The 24,133-nt window shown below is 56.7% G+C and overlaps 1 protein-coding gene across 4 annotated transcripts in view; it reads right to left on the bottom strand.

Moving 5' to 3' along the window:
• Positions 1 to 24,133, bottom strand: part of CASKIN2 (CASK interacting protein 2) — an 83,304-nt gene that overhangs the window by 15,974 nt on the left and 43,197 nt on the right. For 2 of the 4 annotated variants that reach the window (XM_064151042.1, XM_064151046.1), the window contains exons 1-2: positions 17,247 to 17,331; positions 14,284 to 14,997 (exon numbers count right to left, since the gene is read on the bottom strand). In XM_064151042.1, the coding sequence (XP_064007112.1) occupies positions 14,284 to 14,377 (94 nt within the window). In that variant the 5' untranslated portion in view covers positions 14,378 to 14,997; positions 17,247 to 17,331. Of the gene's footprint in view, positions 1 to 14,283; positions 14,998 to 17,246; positions 17,332 to 17,572; positions 17,645 to 24,133 lie in introns of those variants that run through there. The other 2 variants (XM_064151044.1, XM_064151043.1) reach the window with 2 other exon arrangements.

Genomic DNA, 24,133 nt, shown 5'->3' with positions numbered 1-24,133 from the left:
AAGTCCACCTCCTTGCCACAGACACCTTGAAAAAAAATCACCTTCCTGCTGGTCCTGCCCACAGACCTTCATTCCTTCCCCTTGCCCTGTGCAATCTCATCCCCACACTGCTGGCTATGAATATCCCCATGCCATGAGCCCTTCCATGCTGCAGGACTGAGTGTCCCTGTATCATGATTCAGCCCAAGTGCCTCCGCACCAGGAGCATCCCTGAAAATCCAGCCATGAGGACCCATCAGGCAGGGATGCTCTGTCTGGGCACTGTAGGAACACCATCCTGCTGCCCTGGGTGGTGGCAGAAGGACCATGTGCTCTGGACACACCAAAGATACCCTCTTGGGGAAATTAACTCCACCTGAGGACTATCACCACTACGCCATAAACCAGCTGAAAAAGCTAATCAGCTGTGACTCTGCAGGGCACCAGCCAGCTCTGATGGTGACAGCCTCCTGGGGCTGGAGGTGGCAGCTTCACCTGCCCTGCCTGGGCTTGGCCTGCACTGATGCCCTCAGGTGGCCCTGCCTTGGCATGCGGTGGGTTTGTTCCGGGGCTCGGGAAAGACTCAATGTCTCACCCATAATCCAGACCCAAATAAGGGATGTCCATCCCTCTCCTGCAGAAATCACCCTTCCCTGTCTTCTCTGCATCCACAGGCACGTTTGCTGAGGTCACTCACAGATGGCTCCTCCCAGCAAACCAGCTGCTTCAGGTGCAGTTTCCCAACAGGCTCAGAAGAGATTCTCCTGCTTCGATAGGGAAGAAGCTGAGCCACAGGGATATTAAGAAACTCAACCAAAGTTGCTCAGCAAGATTGGGATGGAAGTTGGGTGACAGCCAGGGGCTCCTGACCCTGGCTGCCTGCTGTAGCCATCAGCCTGCGCCCCAAACACCAAGCCCAGCACTGTGCCCAGCTCTCTGGGGCCCCCATGATTATGGTGAGTGAATCTGGCTGCCAGGCTGCTGCTACCTGGGATACCCGGTTGAGCTGGTACCTGTGTCCAAATGTCAGGGGTGCTTTCCTGCCCACAAGTGGCTGCACTGGGGTTCGAGGCTTTATAGCACCCCTGCAAATGTGCTCCCCACCAAGAACAACAAACAGGTCCTCTGCCAAAGTCAGGCACTTGCAGAGTGGATCTGACTGGGGCAAACCACTGGGTTAACTAGCAGAGATGGGGAGGCTGCAATCAGAGAGGCAGATTGGCAAATGGCAGCAGTGGAAGAGTGCAACATGGCAGGGAACCACTTATCTTTTCCTACACTAGCGTCTGGCAACTCCCAGAGAATAATTGGTGTCTTCCTCCCTCCAGAAACCTACCAGATCCAGGGTCGAGGCACATAGGACCTGACCAGAGCTCTCCCTCCTTTGACACACAGAAGACCCACTTCTGGCTTCAGCAGCCTGGGTCCAGCTGAAATATCCCCAGTGGGTGCAGCAACCTGCCAGGAGCTTCTCACAGCATCCTGAGAGCTGGACCCAGCATCTCTGCACTTTGAGCACCCTCATGCCAAAATGCAGTCTGATTGTCTCTAGCCTTCACCATTTACCCTGGCTTGAGGCCCAGACCTTAGGGCTTAAAGCCATGCAGAGCCCAAGCTGTCACTGCCACAAAGCTGTCTCTGTTGATGGTACATTTGAGTCTCTGGCAGCTCGGTTCTCATCCATCTCTGTGCCGTCTCCTCTAAGCTCTCCTGTCCTGCACTCAGATAAGGTGGTGGATGCTGGTGAAGGCAAGCGACGGCAAAGGCAGAAGAGTTTGAGCAGTCCAAGGCATCTGCCTTCCTCCCTTGGCCTGGACTGGGACAGGCAACAGGCAAAGGGGAGGGTCTGAGGACATGGCTGCAGACCCATAGAGTCAGCTAGGAGCTTTGTCCCTTCTTTGGGAAAGGCTGGCAGCCTTCTTCCCAAGCAGCATCTAACAATTAAGTTTTTCAGAGTTGGCAGCATCCTTTCTCAGCACAGGCATCGATCGCTCACACTCTGAGACCCCCCAGCCAGACCCTCAGTTTCCCCCAGACACTTCCCCCCACAAGCAAAGCAGGAAAAAACAGGCAGTTTGTTCAAAGTGAAGGCTCCCAGAACAATGAAAGGAAAAGCAGAGTCGGAAACCCTGTCCCCATCCACACAGCTGGGAAGAAGGTGCAGCTCTTGCCTCTCACCCCTTGAGGTTTGATGGCCACAGCAGAGATGGAGGGAGCAAACACTAAGCAGAGGGAAACAGCCTCCCAGGAGCCCTTTGGGGCCTGATACATACACCCCTTGCAAAAGCCAAACGTGATCCTTTGAGTTCCAGGCCCCCTGAAGGATCTCAGCTGTGTGGTGGGATGAAGAGCACTCACCTCCTTCCCCACTCACAGCAGCTGCCTACCCTAAAGTGATTCACCCCAGTGCAGCTCCCCCAGCAAGGGGAAGAAGTAACATCCCTTCCCCATGGAACCAAAATCACATCCCTCAGCCCCAAGCACAATGGGAACAGCTGGGAAAGGCTTCGGGTGGGGGAAGCCAGGCGGCTGCTTCAGAGATACAAGGGCTCCTTTCCTAGCTGGCCGGGAAACGCGTTACCAGGAGGTGAAGTCACCGTCCCTGCTGGGACCTGGCTATTCCGCTCTCCAGGATATGAACTCAGAGGAGCTGTATTTGCCCAGGGAAGAGGTGGAGCCTTTTCCATTTCCCCCATCCTTCCGAAAGGACAGGACGCCTCCTGAGCGGGAAGAGATGGAGCGATAGCAGCAGGGGCCGGCAGCCAAGCATCAGCTCTGCCCTCACTCACAGTGCATCACCAGGCATGCCACGGGGCACTGAGCCACCCTTGGGCTGCAGGACATGGGGACCAGCAGAGTATCTGGTCCAGCATTAACAAGGCACCTTGACTCCCATTCAGCTGGTGCCATACTGGTTCCATACTGGCAGCCAGGGAAGAGACTGAAGGGCTCCAGTTCCCTGCAGGTACTCAGGGCAAAGGACTGCACTCACAGCCACCCTGCTGTCCTTCTCATTAATGTGATATCAAGCAAAGAGTGCAAGAACATAATCTGTGGAGGATGACCAACAGATCCACGAGGGCAGAAATAACACAAAAGGGACTTAGAGAGATTAGGAGAACAAACCCAGGCAGATTCAACCTGGGAAAATTGCAGGCTGCAGCATCTGGGGAAAAATAATCCAACCGGCAGACGGTCAATGGGAGGAAGAAAGAGGGGAAGCAGGATGTGGGGGGACAGGGAGAGCAGAGTGAGTGCAGGCATAGAGGGAGCTGCTGGTGAGGAAAACAACCTCAGCAGCCCTGCAGAGGGGACGCTGCTTCCTGGGTACCATCTTCCACCCTGTGCCCAGGCTGTGAACATGATACAGGCTCACAGGGGACATAAGAGGCTTGGGGAGACATGAGAGGTGAGAAGCAGGAGCCAGAAGCTGAAGGGCTTGCCTTGCATGGGGAGATTAGGGCAGGTCAATAAGTCTGGATTTGCTGAGCAATAGTTAATTAGGGAGGGAGGGCGGGCAGGGACGCAGCAACCCACCTACACCTGGAGGGTTTTGACGCTCTGGAGGAGCAGGTAGCTATTTATTTTATGGTTCTAACACTAAGCCCTAGATAAAAACTAGAGCAGCCAAGAGTGGCCAGCAAAACCTCACAAACTCAAGGAAGTGAGAGGAGGATCCAGCCCTCTGCTGTTGCTTGGATGGCTGCAGAACATCATGCAGCTCTCGACAACAGGGCAAGGCTGAGGCTGGGGTACAGGGCTGCCATGGCACTTACGTCGCTCTGTCTCCATCGCTGCCAGGCTGGTACCCACTGTGGCATCCAGCATCTAGGAGCTGCTCTGGCCAGTGGAACCTGTACTTAAAGCGTGCAATGATGCGGTGGTGGAAATCTTGAGACATCCTCCCCTTTGGCCCCAGGGGAGCTGCTGTGTGCCCGGAGCAGGCACTGCTGGGGCAGACAGAGTGGCTGTCCCCACCCTGGATGCTCTAATCTAGGAAAGACACACACAGGATGGGAGGGGAGGCACCGGGAGGTGAAGCTGTTCACTCGAGGTCACCCAGAAGGTCGATGGTTCAAGTGCTGTCACTCCTTCCCGAGGCCTTGATGACTGGGAATTGAGTTTTCCCCAAAGCCTGCCCCCTCCATCAGCCCACAGGCAATCAACCTTTGGCGTTCGAGGACTAACCTCAGACCGCTGCTGGCAGCTGCTCGATTGGGGTTTGCAGTCACCCACGGTTAAAAATACCTTGTGGATGCCTCTCCTCAACCTTGACCCCACAAGCTGAACTGCTGCTGCTACCAGCCCTGCTCAGGGACATGTCAGCAGGATCCCCTGAGATATGCACAGCCCAGTTTGTGCAGCAATGGGGCAGACTCTGTTTAGGGTCTGGGTTTTCCTCCCTACAGACCAAGTACTTCCACTCATGGGGAGCTGCCACCTCTGCCCTCCATTGCCAAAGTGAAATGAGAAGCTCTTTGCTTCTACAGACACCTTCCAGCAGGTGATGTATGAGGCTGTCCAGCTCCATCTGAACTGTGGCATGGATCTGAGCAGCTTCAGCAAACCATTTCCTTCCCCCTTGGACAGAGCTGAAACATGGCCTCTGGCTCCTGAGCTGGTCCCAAGGCATGCTAGATGGGTGACCACTCCAGCAGATGCCATGGCACTGCAGTGATTTGTGGCATCTGCACTAGGAAAGAGCAATATGATCTCATCCAGCAATGACTGCTTGGTGCTCCCAAACCACGAGGGGTGGGAGGGAGCCTTCTCAAATCCCCTCTCCAGCAATGGCAAAAGTGCAGAGGGCTCTCTTCTTGCTGCTCCCATCCTTGGCACAAGCTCGTCTACCAAAGAAAGAAGGAATTGCCTGTCTGCTCCGTACTGCTGCCAGTGGGAATGAGACAAACCTATCCCCAACGGGAAAAGGCCAAGCTCCTTCCAGCCTGGGACAAGCAGCCTAAGAGAAACAAATCAGCTGCTGCTTTCTCCTCTCCCTGCCAAGGCCAGGGAGGGCAGCAGGGCTTTGCCTGTGCCCAGTGTGAGGGCTCTTTGCCAGCCCAACCAGGTCAGACTCTCCAGCTGCCCACTCAGGTTTCTTGGTTGCTGAGCAATGCCACAAAGTGGGAGAAGCTGTCACCAAAATCCAGCAGAGCATCTGGTTGGTGGCATTTCCTTTGTGCCCTGGCTGGGTTTGATGTGTTCACTCAGCTGCAACAGCCAAAGATTCCCCCAGGACCTCAGTTTGCAACGGGACTCATCTGCAGGGGACAGGACAGGGACATGACAGCTACATCTCCACGATGCCCTGCACCACCCAGGTGAAAGCATCCTCAAACTGATAAACTCACTTAGCAGCTGGCAACTCTGTTGTGTCCCAGGAGAGGCATCGCCCTGTCCCTGAGGTGGAAACAGGAACCCACGTCGGGACCCCATGTCTGTCTCACCATCCCCATGGGGGCCTCGGTGGCTGCTGAGTTATTCTGGGAGCCACGTTCCGGCCCCCGTCCTCTCGTCCCAGCTGCTCCAGGGCCAGCAGGGAGGGCAGCAGGTTCCTCCCACTGCCCAGCCCAGGCGCCGGAGTCGGCCAGCAGCTGCTCGGGGACCAGCTGGGGACAAGGGTGGCACAGAGCAGCCCTGTCCTCCCCCACGAACCACTGGAGGGACAAGGGCTTATTTACAGCAAGGTCAAAGGCATCAGAATGCAAACACAGTGGATAAGCGGGGAGGGCAGGGGGGGGGGCGGATCTGAGGACTCCCAGTCCAAGGGCTGAGCTTCAGTTGGCAGTTTCCCACGTGGGGAAGGAAGTTCTGGAGCAGCACATCAACACCTCCAAACCCCTGAGGAGCAGGCTCGCCTTAGCACATGAGGGAAACTGAGGCAGGGGCAGCATCACCGGCCCCTCATCAAGCCAAGGTCATTCCCAGCTTCCCGCAGGGACCTTGCCGCCTGCAAGGATCCTCGCTCCCAAGCCAGTCCCCTCTATTCCAAGCCCCAGCCTCGATGCTCCCCTCACCCCGGCCCGACGGAGCGGTGGTGGGACACAAGCCAAGGCCTGCCCGCTCCCTGGACCCCTGCCGGCAACCCGATCTGTTTATGCCTTCCCAGCACGGCGGGTGCGTGTCGGGAGCGGCCCCGGCAAGCCCGAGTTGGCGGCGCAGGCAAGTCGTGGGAGCTGAGCACAGCAACCCCCGCCCCCCCGCTGCCTCGCAGCATGCCGGGGGGGGTGGCGGTGAGAAAGAGGAGGGTGCAGAGGGTGAATAAGGGCTCCCCCAATCCCTCGGCTCCTTTTAGTAGGAAAAAGCACCTCTGCACTGTGCCACATGCCCTGCAGCACCCCATGCCCCAGCCAGAGCATCACAGCTGGCAGCTTAGCTTCATCTCCATACCCCACCAGGAAAGGGCTTTCTGTGTCATGCCAACCCTCCTGGGGAAGCACTGGGAGAGTGAACCAGCACTGGAAGCTGCATGTCCCTTCCTAGCCGATAAGGCACTAGCTTAACAAGCACATAACTGAATGCACATGGAGGGGTCAGTGGGCTGATGGCCATATGTTGGTCTCTGTGCCACTGCCCAGGTTGCCCCTGGGTGGCATTGAGCAGACACCTGTGCTGCTCCTGGGAGACGTTTACCCAAGACAACACTTGTGGGTGATGGTGACACCGACACCTGGTGTGAACTGGGACCCACAAAGATACAGGTGTTCAGAGCAGGATGCACTGGGCCAGAGCAAAGCCATAATTTTGGAGGCTCAGAGCTGGTTCCCTCCATGTCCACACCAGGTATGGAGAGAATGGGGAAGCAGCTCAAGCACATCCATGTTCATCCCAGCACATGGTGCTAAATATAACCAGTGGGACAGATGCTCCAAGACAGGGAGTTTCCTGAGCCCCAGGGCCACCAAAGAGGAAGCAAAGGGGTCCTCTGAGGCTTGAGCAGCCCTCTGGGTTTGGAGACACAGAGCATGGTCAGACATGGCTCCCCTTTCTGTGCAGGAACATCCTCCTCTGCCAGGAGTGTTCCTCTTCTTTTTAACAGCAGGATTAGCAAATGCTCATTCAGCAAAGCCAGGAGGGTTCAAGCAGCCCTTCCCATCCCTGTCAGCCCAATAAAACCAAACCTGAGGTGCTTCAGGCTGACCCAAGCAGCCTGGGCTGCAGCCCAGAGCAATCTCAACAGCTGTGGCTCTGCCAGCCCCCACACTGCCAGCTGGGCTTGCCAGGCACCTGCATAGACAATGATTACCCACCAGAGAGGACTCTGGCCCTTTTCAGAGACCAATAAGGCAAGAGGTGCTTATGTAGCCTTGCCATGGTGGGGATGCATCCAGGGAGGTCCATGAGGAGCTGCACAAGCTGTGACTTGGGTGTCCATACTCAGGGAGCAAGGACACCCACAGAAGGGGAAGGTTCATGGCACTCCTTGTCCACAGTCTCCCTAGTGCTGTCTGCAGCCAATTCAGCTCCAGCTGGAAACCCCCCTTCATGCTTAGCCATGCCCATCGTGGCAAAGAAAGAAGGCAATGCCCCAAGATGGGCTCCTCAAGGGGGAGAAACGAGGGCTGACAATCAGCCAGACCCCAGCACTCCATGGGGGCAAGAGACACCTGCAAAGCAAGTGGGAGAGCCTGAGCTAGCCTGGCTGCCAGCTCACCCCCGTGCCAGGCACCAGACGCCTGCGGCGTGCCCGCTGACTCCCTTCACAAGCAGACAGGGTACCTTACACAACCAGCTGTGCCCGCGGCTGGCGTTACGAAACCTCGGGAGTTTTCACCCCTCACGGCACAGCCGCCCACCGAGGTTGGCCAATACAGGCTCTGGCTCCTGGGGTGGCACCCGGCAGAGGCTGAAGCGGGGGTCTGGGCACAGTAGCAGCACCGGGAGCCACACGCTCTCTGCACAGCCTTGGCTGGAGCCCGGCGAGGGAGCGGCGCTGGCAGGGCTTGGAGGAAGCGCAGCCGGACGTGTTGCACCAGGCCTGGGATGCTGTGGGAGCCGCATGCCTGCCGTGCGCGCAGGTTTTCCCTGCTCCCTTATCTCCCCATCGAAGCTGGGCTCGCTTGTAGCTCCGGCCTCTCTCCCACCCCGGGGTAGCAAACAGCTCAGGGTGCCTAATGCACCCAACCCCAGGCACAGGCTGCCACAGCCCCGGGCAGCCCGTAGGAAAAAGGAATAGACAAAAGTGTCCAAGACCTTGCCTGGGAGGGTAAAGATCACCCAGTCAGAGCCATTTCCAAGCAGTTGGGGCATCTCCAGACAGGTCTCCATGAGTCACCAGGACACCTCGGCAAGGCTCCGATGATGTTGCAGCCCCAAGGTTCATGCACGTCCCTCCCTCCCTCTCTCCCTTCTCCTCCATCCCAGGCGTGATTTCTTCGGGGGAAGCCAGGATGGGATTTGTGGGAAACTGGAATGCTCACAACTCCTCCCCACCCTTTTTCCCCCCCTTGCTTTAGAAGAGCCAGGGGAGGGGGGGGAGGGGGAAGGGAGAAAGAGGTGAGTTATTGTTATTTAGTTTCTGCCCCTTTCATACTCCTTTGCCGAAGGTTTGTTGGTTGTTGTTTTTTTTTGCCAGCGGCAAGCCCCGGGTCTGGCTGGGGGCCAGGAGAGCCGAGGAGCTTTTAAAAACAAAGCAGGACGCGTGCATGCACACACACACGCACAGCCTCCAGCCCCTCTCTTTTAACTCTCAACTGGGGCAATAACGCATGGAAGATGGTTTCCACCTTCCATGCAGGATGCTGTTGATCGCCACTGAGATCCATAAACTCACTCCCATCCTTCCCGCAATCTTGATTAGCAGCTATCAGGACTAATGGTGATGTTGTGGTCCACAGGGACTCTGCTTGGTCCCAGACAGGGGCAATCTGCAAGCCCTTTCTAGGTCGTAGTCAAGATCTTCAGACTCAGCAGCCTTGAGGAGGAAGAGCACAACGATGTTTATATCCAAAAGAAGGGTCCTAGAAAGTCTTTACCCACCAGCTCTGTCCTGCCTGTAATTGTTTCTGTGCATCCAGTATGTCCATGGTCCCAGCTGGAGGATGGGAAGTCTGCGATGATGGTGTCCTTGCCACATCCCCCTTGTTCCCTGTCTGGGTGCAGCCCTGGGGAGCACCGTCCCCGTTACAGCCCCCGTGTGCCACCAGCAGCCAGGTACACACTGTTCCATAGCCGGGAACTGCCCTCCCTCTGCCTGCTTTCAAGTTGGGTGTCATCTGAATTGTCCCTCCTTTCTGGGTCAGGCAGCCAAAACAGGCTCTGCAGCCCTTGGGAAGGGAGAGCTGAGCCCCCTGCTTTGGACTGAGTCACCGGGAAGTGCCCGCAGGCTGGAAATCCCCCTCCTGCCTGTGACATCAGGGATGGTTGCCAGCCATCCATGGCCCTAAGGGACCTCTACATCCTCCTGGGATACCCCAGTGCTGCCTGGCCATCCCCAAGGGATGGCAGCAATAGCCCAGAGTAGACAGGACAGAGCCCACACTTGCACCCTTCCCCAGAATTGGGCCTTTTTGTCTCCCCAACTTTCTCACCCAGGCAGGGAAAAGGCAGCTGCAAGTGGCTCAAGCTGAAGGGCAAAGAGCCACAGGCTGTCCTGCTACTGAGCTTTCAAAGGCCCGAGACAGAAAACCAGACCTGGGATAGGTGGAGATGTGGATGCGTGAACACAGGGAGGTTAAGTGCAGAGGGGACAGGGCTGGGCACCCTGAGGAAGCTGTGCCCACTGGAGTGGGTGATGGCCAGCACAGGCTCCTGCCATCTGCCCATGCAACACTGTCTGCCAGTGCCTTGCCTCCCACGCTCAGCACGGTGATGCTTTCCCCAGCTGTGGGAGCACCGGTGGCAGCTGGGACCCCTTCCAAACTCAACACCCGTCAGAAGCCAGCTTTGAAAAGTGAGCCCCTGTTCCCCCCCTGTGGCCATCACTGCCCACAAGGGGCTGTTCCTTCCTGGGGAGAGAGATGGAAAGAAAAGGGCTAAACCCTCCAAGAGCTGGGACAACCAGGATGCGGATGGCAAGCCCCACCAGGCTACTGGAGGAGACCTCCATCCTGGGGAAGTCGGGAGGAGATGGATGGACCCCCCCTCAACCTGTGCCACGGCAGCTGCAGCCGTCGCACTCGCCGGAGCCTTTGAAGCCAATTTTCTCCCCCTCCCACCACCCACCCACGGCGGGCCGGTTCAAAAGCAGGTTTCGGCAGGCCGCGGGGAGGTGGGGTCCCCGGCACGGGGCCGACGCCAGCCAGGCTCCCCTGGGCACGGCGCCTCGCCCCGCTGCTGGCTCGGTGTCGGCGGAAGAGGGAGTTTTGCCCGTTTCGGCAGAGTTTCTCGGCGTCTCTCCGCAGGCGTGCCCACGGCTTTTCCAAGCCGGCGTGCGGCGGCGGAGCCGGTCCAGCCCGTCAAACCTACAGCGCGGGGAGAGGAGGGGAGGACACGGCTGAGGGCGCTTGGGTACTTGTCCTCGAAACTTGGGCTTCCAGGGACACGGCCAGGGCCTCGCTGGGGCTCAGTGGCAGGGCCAGGTCCAGCCGCCTGCACTGCCCGGGGCAGGAGTGGAGTGGGCAGGGTGCCCAGACATCCCTGCGCCACTGCCAGCAGGGAAAGCCATCGGGTGTAACAGGGCCTGAAACGATAAGGATCCTGCCCGAGGCTGGTCCTAGCTCTTCACTGCAACCAGGCCGAGCAGAGCAGCTGGTACACCCAGGAACAAACCTTCCTTGGCAGCAGCAGTGGAGAGGAAGATGTCCTCCTCAGTGAAAGAGGATGGCATTCTGGGCTTGCCAGGTGGTACAAAGGTGCACCTAACATCACTGCAAAATGACCTCCAAACTGCAAAAAAAAAAAAAAGCAATTTCTCCTCCAAACAACTATGGACTCGCTGCCACTGAGAGAAAGAAAACGCCCTGTGGGCCGTGGCAGGAGGACAGCTGTTTCTGCAGAGGACAGGGACACAGCACAGGTGGCAAAGGCTAAAAAATCACAGGAGTGATATTAAACCTCACGCTTCAGGGCTTAAGCTGATATAGCTACTAGGGATTAGGAGGAAATTTAAGGGGGAGGGAGAGAGTTATCCCACATCTGCCTGCTGCAGTCTTGCAGCACGTGGAACGGCATCGTCTCTCTCCTGCCCAGCCAGATGGGTGGCAGCAGCATCCCAGGGCCAGCAAGGCTCTTGAGAAAACCTTGCTGTGCTTTGGGCCACCGGGGTGCAGCAATGAGGGGCACCAGCCCAAGGGTAGGAAATAAAGCCAAGACCCTCTGCAAGCTTTGCTTGCGTTTAACAACTTGCTAGGTCACAACCCTGTCACAGTCGAGTCCCAGGCTCCCTCACCCTGGTACATTCAAGGTCTGGAAAACTCCAACATAGCGGGTAAAATGGGGCAAGTGGCTGCCCGAAGCTGACTAGACCTCCCTAAGGCCATCACTGAACCCCAGCAGGGTTTTGCTCCCTGTCCTTGGGAGTTTAACACCAGTTTGCTCAGCTGCTGCCCTTTCTTTGCACTTCGCACACGTTTAAACAAAACCCTCCACCACTCCCTCCAGGAAGGCAAACAGTGAGTCCAGCTCCCATCACCTTCCAGTCTCTGGCTATTGTAGGGGCATCGCACACAGCCCCCAGCATCACCTCATCCTCTACCCCGTCAGCCCTGCACACCCTGGGATAAGGGCACTCAAACCTTGCCGAGCATCAACCAGATCCAAAAGCCATCACCCCTTCCCCACCCCTCGTGAGGGGACTCTGCCTCCTGCCTCCTGCCTCTCGCCTCCCCTGGGAGCCCCAGCCCCTCGGTGCCGCAGCAGCCGCCCTGGCCCGGCCAACTGGTGCATTGTTGGCGAGCGCGGCCAACGCGGGGCCGTGATTGATCGGCGGGGAGAGAGGCCAAAGCCGTGACGGGTCGTTTAACAATTTCAATTAAATCTGCTGCGCTCCGGCGCAGAGGGGAGGGGGGAAGAGGGAGAGAAGGAAATGAAAAAGCAGGACGAAGCGGGACATCGATGTTGGTGCGCCGGGGAGGGGGGAACGACGCGGACCCTCAGCAAAGCGCGGTAGCCAGGCATGAGCAGCCGGTCCTCCCCACGGACCCCCCTCCTCCCCCCCCACCCGCCCTCCCCACGCCTCCGTGGCTGATGAAGCGACCGCGGCACGGTCCCAACGTCCCCTTCTCGCAAGCAGGACTCCTGCCCTTCTCCCTCCTGCTTCCAAAAACTTTCTCCCTGCCCGCCCCACCGCCTTTATAATAATGGGTGCCGTGACCCACTTGCGCGGCAGCGCTTGCGCGGGGAGGAGGCTGCGCACGGTGAATATTAAACAACGCGTCCCTGAAGTTGCCGCTGCCGGGACTGGCGCTTGAGGTTTTTTTTTTCCTTTTTGCTTACGTGCAGTGACTTTTTTAGGCACAGGAAGCCCCAGAGGGCTGATCACAGCGACCGAGCTCCCAATCCACTGAGACAGCAGAAGGACTCTTAGAGGGATTTCATTAAAAAACAAAACAAAACAAAAAAACCCCACAAAACCCAAAACCCACACGTAGAAATAAGCAGCATCTCAGGCTGTCATACGGAAAAGGAGCTTTAATGAGCAGCAAATGCTCGGCTCACATGGCATCGGCCAGAGGAGAGAAAGACACCCGTAAGGCGTGGGGTGCAGTGATGCCCTCCATGCTGGGGACGAGCCTCTGGGACAAGGCAAGATCACCCCCCCCCCCCCCCAAAAAGGATCAGTGTAGGAGCCCCACCAAAGGCTTGCAGGGTGGCCTTGCAGAGGGCTGGGCTTTTTGCCCCGCTCTCCACCCCCTCCCCCAAAGGAATAACATGAAAATAAGCAGAGGGAGCTGCTGACACTGCCGCAGCAGGAGAGTAAAACACATGTTCATGTGGGTGCCCCACGGCTGGAGGGAGGAGAAGATGCCAGAGAGAAAACACAGACTGGGTTTGACTGGAAGGGAAGAAGAAACAAGTGTAACTTCACCCCTCCGGGTGTTGAGGAAGAGGAGAGCCACAGGCACCCCATCCTGTCCACACCACCCAGCCATGGGACAGCAGCTCAGGGGAGCATGGTTGTGTTGGCCAGCAGGACACTCAGGTCCCAACCGTTATTTATTGCCTTCAGGATGTCCTTTGACCTGCTTGCTCCAGCTCAGGGACCCTGGATGGATGCAATCCCTGAACTGCTGGTGGAGGCAAGGGCACCCAGGTCCTTCACCCCAGAGAGCAGGCAGCTGGTGCTCCCTGTTCTAAGGAGGAAATGTGCCCCAGCCCTCCTGCAGGCCCAGCATTCCCAATTTGAAAAGTTTTGGTCCTCAATGAAGCTTTCCAGTAGCTGACCCAGGGAAGCTGATCCCCTTCTCACATTTATAATCCTCGGCCTAACTCACATTTCTCAGCACCAGCCTCTCCACCCTGAGCCACTCCTAAGAAGCTTTAAAGCTGCTTCTCCTGCCCGGGTTTCCCCTCTCCCTCCCCAAGGCAGGTTTTCCCCTTCCAGCTTTCCCTCACACACCCACAAGACCCCCCATGATGAGCAGTCCTGGCAGGGGGTCCCCATACCCGTGCACTTTCCCTGGCAAACACTGTACCCAGAACCCTTTTATTTACTTTTCCCAGTTGCCTTCTCTTGGTAGGTCATGAGAAGTAACCAGGAGCTCAGCTCTTTCTACAAGGGCACCATGGCACTGGCCATGAGCTGCTCCTCCACCTTCCCACCCCCTCCAGCTCCTCCAGATGCCATGCGGTGCCTGCAGGATTCTGGTGCCCTTGAGGATCCCGTGAGCCAGACACTCACTCCGAGCCACATTCACTACTGACCTTTCAGAGAGCACATGCAAGAAAACAGCCCTGCTGAAGGGTTAAACATTACCAGACTGAAATTCAAGGCTTGACAATTGGTTCCAGTCGACTGGCTGCGATGATAATTTTTCACAAGATAAATATGGCCAGGAGCGAGCGGCAATCGCCACAGAACCTTGGTAGCAGTGTTCCCCACCAAGTGGCTTTGCTTCCCCCCACTACTGCCATTTTCTTCCACCCATCCCTGCTCAGTGGCCCACACTTCAGCATGCCTGGCCTGGAGCCCAAGGGGAACCCCAGCCCCGCGGGGCGGATCGCTCACAGCCTGGTCATTCATCCGCACGGGCTGCGCTTGCGCTGCCGTCTGTGGCTGCACCATAACTTCTGTGTGGGATTCAGAGGCGGCACTCACACCCCAGCTCGGCTGCACCGAGCTTGCTGCTGGGATTCACATCCCGGGACAGATAGTGGTGCACGGACGGAGAGAGAGAGCCTGCAGCTCTGTGCCCAGGTACTCACTGCTCTTGGATGCCTTGATCTTGGCCACCAGTTTCTGCACGCAGGGTACGTCCCCGTTCTTCACGGCCTGGATCAGCTCCTGCTCTCGCCCCATCGCAGACAGGTGGGCACAGTGGTGGTGTAGAAGGCAGAAACCCTCAGCTCCCAGAGATTTATAAAGCCATGGGAATGAGACTGTAATTCCTCAAAACATGCTTTGATAGGAGAACAAATCCAATAAGAAGGATGCTTTACAATCCCACGGGACATAAAACCCAAAAAGAAGTCTTTCTGTTAAGTGCAGAAGTCCTTTTCCACGTTGGGAGGAGCAGGACCCAGACGGGGTTTGGTTGGAGACCATGCAATCAATTAAAACAAGAAATAGTTCAGTGCTCAGGGACAGGCTCCCAGCAGCAGCAGGGCTCCATGGGACAAAGCCAGGCGGCTTGGGACAAGGCAGTTGGCCCAGTCAGCACAGGGATGCCCTTGGCCTCTCACAGCACTCCTGAAGCTGGAGGTGTCGTCTTTTTTTGCTCCCCTCACCAGGCTCTGCTGCAATGATGAGTCCCTAATTCTTCCCAAAGGGATTACGGGCTTCTTGCCATCTGGAAGTTATAGATCCTCCCTCTCTGGTGCTGATTAGCCCCTTCGTTTTGGCATTCCTCTTGGCAACAGCGCTGCAGCCACGCTGGGGAGCCCTGCACACAGCCGAGCCCCGGCGCGACAGCTCGGGACCTGCGGAGGGGAAGAGCAGAGTCAGCCCTCGAAGGCCATTTACCTCCCGGCTCCGTCGCGACAGCTTTTGTACCCGCGCCGAAGAATAAATACTTTGACTATATTTAGTCCTGGCGGGACTTGGCTCATCCTTATGTTAAATGGAGAAGGAAGAACCTGCAGAGGAAACCTCCCGAGGGTGCTGTCAGGAGCAGGACAAGGAGCAGGACAGGGACACAGCAGCCTCCCCCCGGGACCGTGCACACCATCCCCTCCCTAAAGGCAGAACACACAGTTTGCACCACCACTTTTCTCGCCTTTCCTAGTGGCAGCATCCAAGGGATGGAGCCGGGGAGGTTTAGCCAAAGTCCTCTGCAGACCATGGGAGCAGGTCAGCCTGCCCTTCTCCTCTTGTGCAGGGGGAGAGCCTCCACCCTCCAAATTACCCATGAAACTCGGGGCCCCGGGACCCAAGACACACTTTAACCGGTACATGAGCTCTCTCCGACCCAAGTGAAGAGCTGGGTGCAGTTCAGCAGCACAGCCACGCTCAGAAGAGGATCAAGCTCACGTCCTGGCCAGCTGAGGTATCCTGAAGAGACCACCAGGCCCCTACAGCAGCAGTTCACAGCTCCCAGCCCACGCTCTCACGCTGCACTTGGGCTGCCCAAACTAGGTGGTGAGAAAATCCCTCCTGGTTAAGGGCCATGCTTCTGGCAGGCTGCTCCAACACTCAAGGAAGGAGCGTGCGTGCAGGAGGGCAGGGAGCACACACTGTGCCAGCTGCAAGGCCGTTGCAAGATCACCCCGCAACTCCCTTTGTGCTGGTCTAGGTCATACTAGAACTGTTTCTGGTTCCCCTAGCCACGGCCCAGACCTGCCATCTCCCCTCCCAGAGCGCTTGCCCTCAGCCGTTTATATAATAGGGGGTGTCGCTTCCTCTGAGCAATCGAGGTCACTGTTTTGAAGATGAAAATCACAGGGGAGAGGAGGCAACAGTAGGAAGAGAGGTCCTGCCTGCTTCTACGGTGGGGGTCAATGCCAGAAGCAGGTCCCATGACAAAGCATCGCTCAACCCACCCCCAGTAAAGCTGGAAGCTGCCACGAACGTGGACCCCCACACACACCCCCCCCCCGGGCTCGCTGTGCTCCAGCCCTCCCCGCGGTGCCGAATTCAGAGCAGCTGCAGAGGTGATACTCCAGTGCTGGTTTAGCTCCTAGGACAAGGGGCTGCTGAGATTCGGCCCCCTCATAAGCTGGGGTGGGGGGGGTGCAAGCCCCCAGCATCATTGCTCCCCGAGTCCTTCAGTCAGTGAACCCCTTGTCACCGGGGGTGCTCGGGGGCTTGGTACCAGAAACTGAGACCAGCAACCGCTGCCCCCTCCCCGCATCCTGGGGCGCCCGCACCAGTTTATCTGCGTTAAAACAAAGTTTCAGCCACTTGACTCAGGCTAACCCTGCCGCAAACAAATCTCCTCCCGAAACCTCTTCCACACCAGCTTCAGAGCTATTTCATTTAACCCTCTGCCCTGCATCCAACTTTGTGCTCTGTGCGCTCTTTAAAAAGCGCTCACAAAAAGCGAGTGTGAGGATGCCGAATGTGTTTATTCTTTTATTTAAGAAGCCAGCACGGCCTCGCTGGGGACAGCCGGCGCTCTGCCCACCTCTCCCGGAGCCAGAGAAGCTCAAAGAGTCACTTAGAGGTACCGAGAGCTCCAAATACCGATCTCCACCTCTTCATCCTCCTGAGAGAGGAGCAGCAGCAAAAGAAAAAGTCGAGAAACGCACAAAGCTGGAAAAGCAACAGCAAACATCCCTCCCACTCGAACACAGCTCAGTCTCGAGCCCAGGAATCCACCTGGAGAACCAAAGTATCCCAAACATTCCCGCAGCCAACGGCAGAGTCGGGAAAAAGGAGGGAGAGGAGAGAAAAAAAAAATGCACCCAAACCCAACCCAAACAAACTCAAACCAATTACGTAAGTGGAGAAGGAAAGATGCAAAAGAGCAGTAGGCACCGAGGCTGGGTCCCGAAGGGGCAGGGCGCAGAAGGAGGTGGGGAAGCTCGTCTCCCCCGGGAGGCCCCCGGGAAGCTTCGCGCTGCCCGGGGAGACGCCGAGGGGCAGGCGGGGAGCGGGAACCGGTCGGTTACCCGAGCCCCCCGGGACCCTCCTCTCTAGGGGAGGGCTTGGGGAGTATTTTTGCTTCTCTCCCCTCCCGGAGACGAGTCGCTCCGCTGCTCCCGAGAGCGGCCCGAGTGGCTCCACTCACCTGGCCCCGCACCGGGGCGAACCGAGCCAAGCCGTGTGGGACCGCTCCGGACCGAGCCACACCAAGAAGAGCCGAGTCGCGGAGAGCCAAGCCGAACTAGGACAAGCCCAGGAGCAACTTGCTGAGCCGTGCGGAGCAGGACCGGGTCCGGTACCGAGAGCGGACCGGATGAGTGGCGCGGTGCCGGCTGATCGGCTAGCAGGAGCTCGGCAAAGTCCCGCTCAAGCTGGCCCTGTCCCGGCAGGAAATCCCTCCCCGGCCCGGCCTGATTGGAAAAGCCCGGCGGGTTGTGCGGGCTGGGCAGGGCCGGGGCCGCTGTCACTCACCGTGATGCGCCGACAGATTTGGGCAGGGGCAGGGCCCCGGCGGGCGCCGCAGCAGCCGCGCTCCCGCCTCGCTTCGCACCGAGGGATACCTCTGGGGCTCCCGGGCAGCGAGTCGCTTGGGACGGGGTCCGGCTGGAGAGGCAACGCGGGCCGGGACCGGCTTCGGGGGGCGGGACCAACATGGTACGGGACCTGCCCCGTTCTCCGGGACCGGCCCCGGTGGGAGGTCCCCAACTCTCGGGCCGGGAACGACCACGAGAGGCGATCCCCACTACGCGACCCGGCGTCAACCCAATGGTCCGGGGTGGGATGCGATCCGTAATCCTCGGCCCGGGGCGGAGCCGGTGCTCAGGGACCCGCGCTGATGTGAGGTCCCCCATCCTCGGACAGGAACCGGTTGTGGTGAGCGGTCCACCATCATCAACCCAGGACTGACCCGGTGGTCCGGCAGCAGCCCCAGCGGACCACCTTTAGCCACAGCCCAACCCGGTCAGCCCTTTACCCCCTCCACCACCACTCGCACCCAGGCAGAGGGGCTGCACAAAGCTGCTGATGGCACCCACAGGACTCAAATCCACCAACCCCCAGCTGTCTGAGCCCTGCATTAATTCTACTCTCACAAAGCACTACAAACACCCCAAACCCCCTGCCCATTTCTACCAGTCCTCAAGAGACACACCAGAGCCGACTGCTCCTCTGAGCAGAGCTCTCTTAAAACAAGCAATTGCCTAATACAGCGGGACAGTTTTTGCTGCATGATGCCAGTGGATTACCATCAACTAATCAGATTAAAACCATATGAAGGCTTTGATTTTATTCACTAAGTGCCCATCCCGCTCCTCCCTCTCAAAGATCCAGCACCTCTTCCAACCAGGCCTGGAGACATTTCACCAAGTGATGATTTCGTGAGCAATCCCAATCAGGAGGATCCTCGGTGAGGAGGAGGAGGAACCAACGCTACAAGACACACCCTGTCTTTTCAGTTGGGGAATAAAGAGATTATTATGCACATCTAATTATAAATGTCAACATTTTATGGCTGCTATGTCGAAGCACAAAGCTGTGAGTAGCTCTGCTAGCAAAGGCTGCAAAGTGAAAGGTCTTCTTGTTCCTCCTGTGAGTTTTGCCAGAGCTCGTAAAGCGCAGTGACATTTATAATAATCCCTTGAATTTATGTAGCACCTTTTGTCCTTTTAAGGATCTTAATTGAGCTTTGCATCTCCCCTAGCACAGGCTAAATTCACTTTGCAGAAGAGGAGCCCAGGTCCTGCTTTGTACTGTGTCCTGTTTCAGGCAGGGGTAGGACTTTTCCACCCCAGCGATCTCTGTTACACCACAGCAAAGGCAGACCGCCACAATATTCCCACTCAAAGGTTATGCTGCTTCAGATACCCTCATATGGTTTGATCTGGGTGATGGAAACTTTAGTTTCTGGTGCCACATGAGCCTTTTGGATGGAGTGTGTCACTGAAGGCTTTACTGCACTTTACTAGAACTACACAACTTCTAGCATAACTTTGGAACACCAAACCATGCCTTGGTGCTCCCTGCTCCACGCTGAAGCCCAACACTCTTGCTTTGTGGCCTTCCTGCAGACAGCAGCCTCCACTTCTATCACCTATCTTAGCTTTCCATTGGCTCTCAGAGGCCAAACAGCTGGTGGGTGGTCGCAGCACAAAGACCTCCAGCCACGTCCGCCTTGCTGAGCTGACAGACCCCCGACATTTCATCCCCTGTGTCTACAGAGCAGGTGCTGAAAGCATCGATTGAATTTCCACTGCAGAGAAATCCCTTTGACATTTTGGTCCCGCAAGATGTTTGCAGTCTAGGGGGAGGCATCGGAATGCAGACACCCTTGGCGGGCCGGCCCTGTCCTCAGTCCCAAGGCAGCATCTATTCGTGTTCCCCACTTGGGGTGAGGCGCCTGGGGGCTCCCTCCGCTTTCTGTCTGCTCGGGTCCTGCGGGGCTGCTGCTCCTGCTCGCAGCTCTCCAGGTCGATGTTGCCACCTAGAGGACCGCGTTACAACCTTCGTCTCCTTCCAAAGCACTGGGGAGGAGGGTTTTTTTTTCGTTAGTTCAATGAAACGTTTCACAGCAGCTTTTTGGGTTAGGGGCTGAGAGGGAGGAGCAGCTGAGTTGCTCCTACAGATGATGTAGGAGTTTTGACTCAGAATGTCACTGCATAACACTTTGCCAGCTCTCCCCGGACCACGGCTTGGTTGGCTGATTGATGGCCACAGCCCATCCTGGCTCCTCTTGCAGCCCCAGCAGCTGTGCAAACCCCTCCTCTCTGCTCCTGGATTGTTTGGAGGATGGGGCAAAAATCTCGTAGTGGTGCATTTACTGAGAGGGAAGCAGCCCCACTGGCAGGAGCGATGCATGCAGCAGCAGCCACAGCAGCTCCATTGCCAGTGCAGGCTCCAGGTGAGGCCAGGAGGGACATGGCTTCAAGGCTGGAGAATGCAAGGCTCCCAGCTCCCACCCATGAAAACAAAAAAAACCCACAACCCATGGAAAGTCACGGCCATCTCATCCCCTCTGAGCTGGTAGGAGGTCTGCAAGGCCCTTACCAGACATCCAAAACATCTGAGGTATGTTACAAACCAGCTGGGTGAAGATAAACTTCTCTCAGCTGTGGCTCAGGCTCCTCTTTTTGCTGTTGTTTAAAAATCACAGGAATATGCCAAGCTCAACCCGATGACTTGCTGCTGCTACCCCAAAGCTACCTCTGGCAGCCAGGCAGGGGGAGGCTCAGACTAAAGTGGGAGGGAAGGCAGACAGGCAGGCAGAGGAAGATTCCCACAGGCAGACAAGGTTGATTTCCCTGTGTATGTGTGCAGATACCACTAGTTCAGGGTCAGAGCAGGGCTGGAGTCTGGTATCTGCCCACCCACAAGGGCAACACCAGCATGGTGGAGGCCGTGGGACTCCACATTGGCACTACAGTATCTGCCCTGCGAGGAAGAAGGCTCAGGCTGAGGGCAAAGCAGGAAGAGGAAGAGCTTCTGCTGCATGAAATTAGACTGTGGCAGAAATCAGGTTATTGCTCAGGTTTAAAACCACTCCAGGAGCCCTTCCTGCAGCTCCTGACATTCATCCCCACAGCTCCTGGCTCAGTAAGCACTAAAAGGCTATGGGTACCCCACTGCTGGGCTTTGGTCCTGTCTATAAGCAATCCAGTAAGTCTCAGTCCCATTCTTGGTCTTCAGCAGTCACATCCCATCCCCAGGGACCCTTTCCTGCACAGACACCTATTCTCTCTCACATTACATCCAGGACAGCCATTTCCCACCAGGCTTAACACTCCACCTTGCTGTCCACAATGTCAAGGACAAAAGTTGACTAGAAAAGAACAAGAGATCCAGTTATGAAAGTGCTTATGTATGATTCCATCACCTCTTATAAACTCTGCTGGAAATAAGTGCCACTGGAAGAAGTCCAAGGAGGAAAAGAAGGGGGTGTTGATCGAGGGAGATGCACAGCTCACAAGGAGAAGGAAGATGATGATGTGCTCCCAGGCTCTGGCAGAGAAGTGTTTGGGCTGGTTTGGCCTCAGACACCTCCAGCCCCCACACCACGTGCAGCACAGCTGCTGCTTGTAGTTTCTGGCCAGGCACTGCTCTTAGAAGGGCTTAAATATCAGGACACATCCCTGGCCCAGGACCGAACCTTGACACAGTTCCATGTGCAAGTGCCCAGTGAAGTTCAGCATCAGCTGCAGGATGAAAAGCAGCAGTGACTGCTATTAGCAGAGTTGGTGGTACCTGCTGGTGGCAGATAAACCACACCAAGTGTTGGCTCTCCAGCAGGTTTTGGAGGCCACTTAGGAAGCTCTACTCAGCTACAGTCCTTTCCAGCAAAGACATCACACACATACTTGTGACCTCAGCCCTTGATTACATCATTCTGCTGGAGTCTATCTTCAAGCTCTCTCAAAAAGCAGCTCTACAGCCTCAGCTCAAACACGTGCGAGCTGGGAGTTACACCCTGCACCAGCCTCTGCCCTGGCACGGCAAACCCCAGGCACAATCTCTTCCCCTGTGTCCGCCTGGGAACTTGGGCAGGTGCTGGCATGGGGCTCTGGCAGGAGCAGCCTTCCATCCCACGTGTCAGTGTGCAGCTCCTGCCAGGCTCACCTCTCCAGGCACACGTGTGCTGCTGCTCGCACTACCCTGCCATCAACCCACTTTCCTCCTCCCTCTCCTCCTCCATCAGCCTCCCTGTGCTGACAGCACCACTCTTTTCTGGTCCTCTGCCTTTCTTTTCTCTCCATCTCCCTTGCTCAGTCCCTCAACTCAGGAAATTAAGGATAATCCTCCCTTTTTTCGCTGCCGGATCCCCTGTTTAACATTCGCTGCGTGTGCTTGCACCGATTCAAAACGGGATTAGACTTGCTGTTGCTTTGATGTCACTTGGGCTTTGCACTTAAGGCAGAGGGGAAAACAGAAAATGCTGTTAACAAACCCCTTTGGTTCTGCCCATTCACTTGCACCCATCCTGGAAATGAAGGCCAGGCACATTGACCTGCAGAAACCAAGTCCCCTTCCAGGATCCACCTGAGGACATAGGCTGACCCACAGCCCCAGCACCACAGCTGGGTGTTATTCTCTAGAAACACCCACTTTCCACCCTGACTCCAGTCCAGTATCATCCAGCAGCATGAGGCTGAATGGCTCCTAGGAGGGAGGTGTCATTAATCATCAGAAACCCACAACTCGTTGGTTGTCAGTGAATATTGCAACCTCCAGCTGCCGTGCGGCAGGGAGCATGTGGGCCACCAGCACTGCTTCAATGGAGATGGGGGCTCAGGGCTCCCCACTGGGAATACCAGCAGCAGCTCATTTCTAAGGGAGAAGCAGGTGCTGTGGGATGGCTGAGATGGAAAACCATGCCCTGCTCCCTGTGGTGTGACACTTCTGCTACAGCACAGTCCAGGAATCAGACATTTCACTCTGCTTCCTCAGGCCTGAGCTTCTGCCTTTGGAGAAAAAGGACTTGAGGGTATTTTCACTGGCTGGTACCTCTAGCACCAGTCTGAAGTTGATAAAGAGCATTTTTCTCATGCCATCTACAAGAGGTTTGCTGTGCCTTTGAGACACTGCTCCTCAAGTCTATGATGTCCTAAGTAGCCCACAGCTCCAGTTCAGAGCTGGGGCTTGAGATCCCTTCAAGATGCACCCAGAGCCATCCCAGCAGCTTCTGAAGGTTGTTTACTAAAGTGGCTCCACAGCTGAGTACAATCCAGCCATGGTCAAGATCCACTTCTCAGCCTGATCCTCAGAGAGAGGCACAGCCAGTGCTGGCAGAGCAGAAGTAATCCCACTGTCACCTATGTCACATCACTGAGCTGCAGCCTCAGCTGGCATTGCCACCACGTTGGGGGCATCCTCTAGGACTGCCCACGGACTGGAGGAGCACCTTGTCTGCCAGCACAGTGTCTAATCCATTTTGCCCGGTGCACGCACACAGACTTGATTAGTGCCTGCAATGAGCTCCATCCATCATCAGGGAGCAAAGGAGATTAACTGTGAGCGCCTGCCTCACGCTGATCCCATTCTCCAGGCCTCCTGATTAATGGCAAGGCTGCCTTATCTGCCAGGCCAGGAAACATGAGGATCCGGGCTCACTGGGGGGTGAAGGGAAGCTGTGGGCACTCAGGCAGTAGACAGGGCACTGCTGGCCCAGTCGTGGCTGGCTCTGCCATCAGGGCTGTGCCAACACCCCTCTGCTCTGGAGCCCAGTTCCCCACTCCTATTGCTCTTCTCATTCCTGCTTCTCCCTGCCTCTCTGCACCCACTGGCTCCATCCTCTCAGCCCTTTCCTGTCATGCTGGCAGGGATGGCTGGAGGGAGAGCAGCAACTGGAGCACCCCTACATCCCTGCAGAAATGCAACACCAAACCCCAAAGTGGGGCTCCATTTCCTGTGGTGGGACAGCAGGGAAGATGTCATTCCCCATCCACAGAGGGAATTTGGATGAGCCAATTTGGAGGCCTGGAGTAACCCAAGCAAATCCCCTCCTGGGGCGACGGCGAGGCTGCAGCTGACCAGCGCTGCGAAGGGCAGCCGCTCGGCCAGGCTCTTCCCGAGAGGACATGCGTGTGAAGTGGATGCAGGGAATTAGCGGTGCCATCTGGACAGGCTCCAGCTCCTGCCCCTGGCTCGCCACTGATGCTTCATTAACAGCTCTCTCCTTTCAGCTCCCGTCTCCTTGGCTTCTGCCATGATCAGCTGGGCTGGAGTTTTGTTGTCTTGGTTTTTTTCCAAGTGGAAATTATTTCTCATTTCTTTTAACAATCAGGACACAGAGAAAGAGACAGGAGAGGAAGGAATTTCCAGGAGATGAAAGGGCAGGATTAAGGACATGGCTCTCGCTTTGTTATCCCTCTAGTGTGGCTAAGAAATTCCTTCCAGGAGAAGGCTTTAATTAACTATGTTTTTCTGACAGGAAAGAAAAACGGACCTAGAGATAGGTCTGGTTTCTTGGGTCTGCTGACAACCCCAGCTGCGACCTCAGCAGCCCAGATTCACACACACACGCTCCTGCACAACACTTAGCAC

The sequence above is a fragment of the Pogoniulus pusillus genome, chromosome 11, assembly GCF_015220805.1.
Source record: "Pogoniulus pusillus isolate bPogPus1 chromosome 11, bPogPus1.pri, whole genome shotgun sequence".
In the NCBI taxonomy this organism is placed as follows: Eukaryota; Metazoa; Chordata; class Aves; order Piciformes; family Lybiidae; genus Pogoniulus; species Pogoniulus pusillus.
This window is presented reverse-complemented; position numbering and strand designations above follow the sequence as displayed.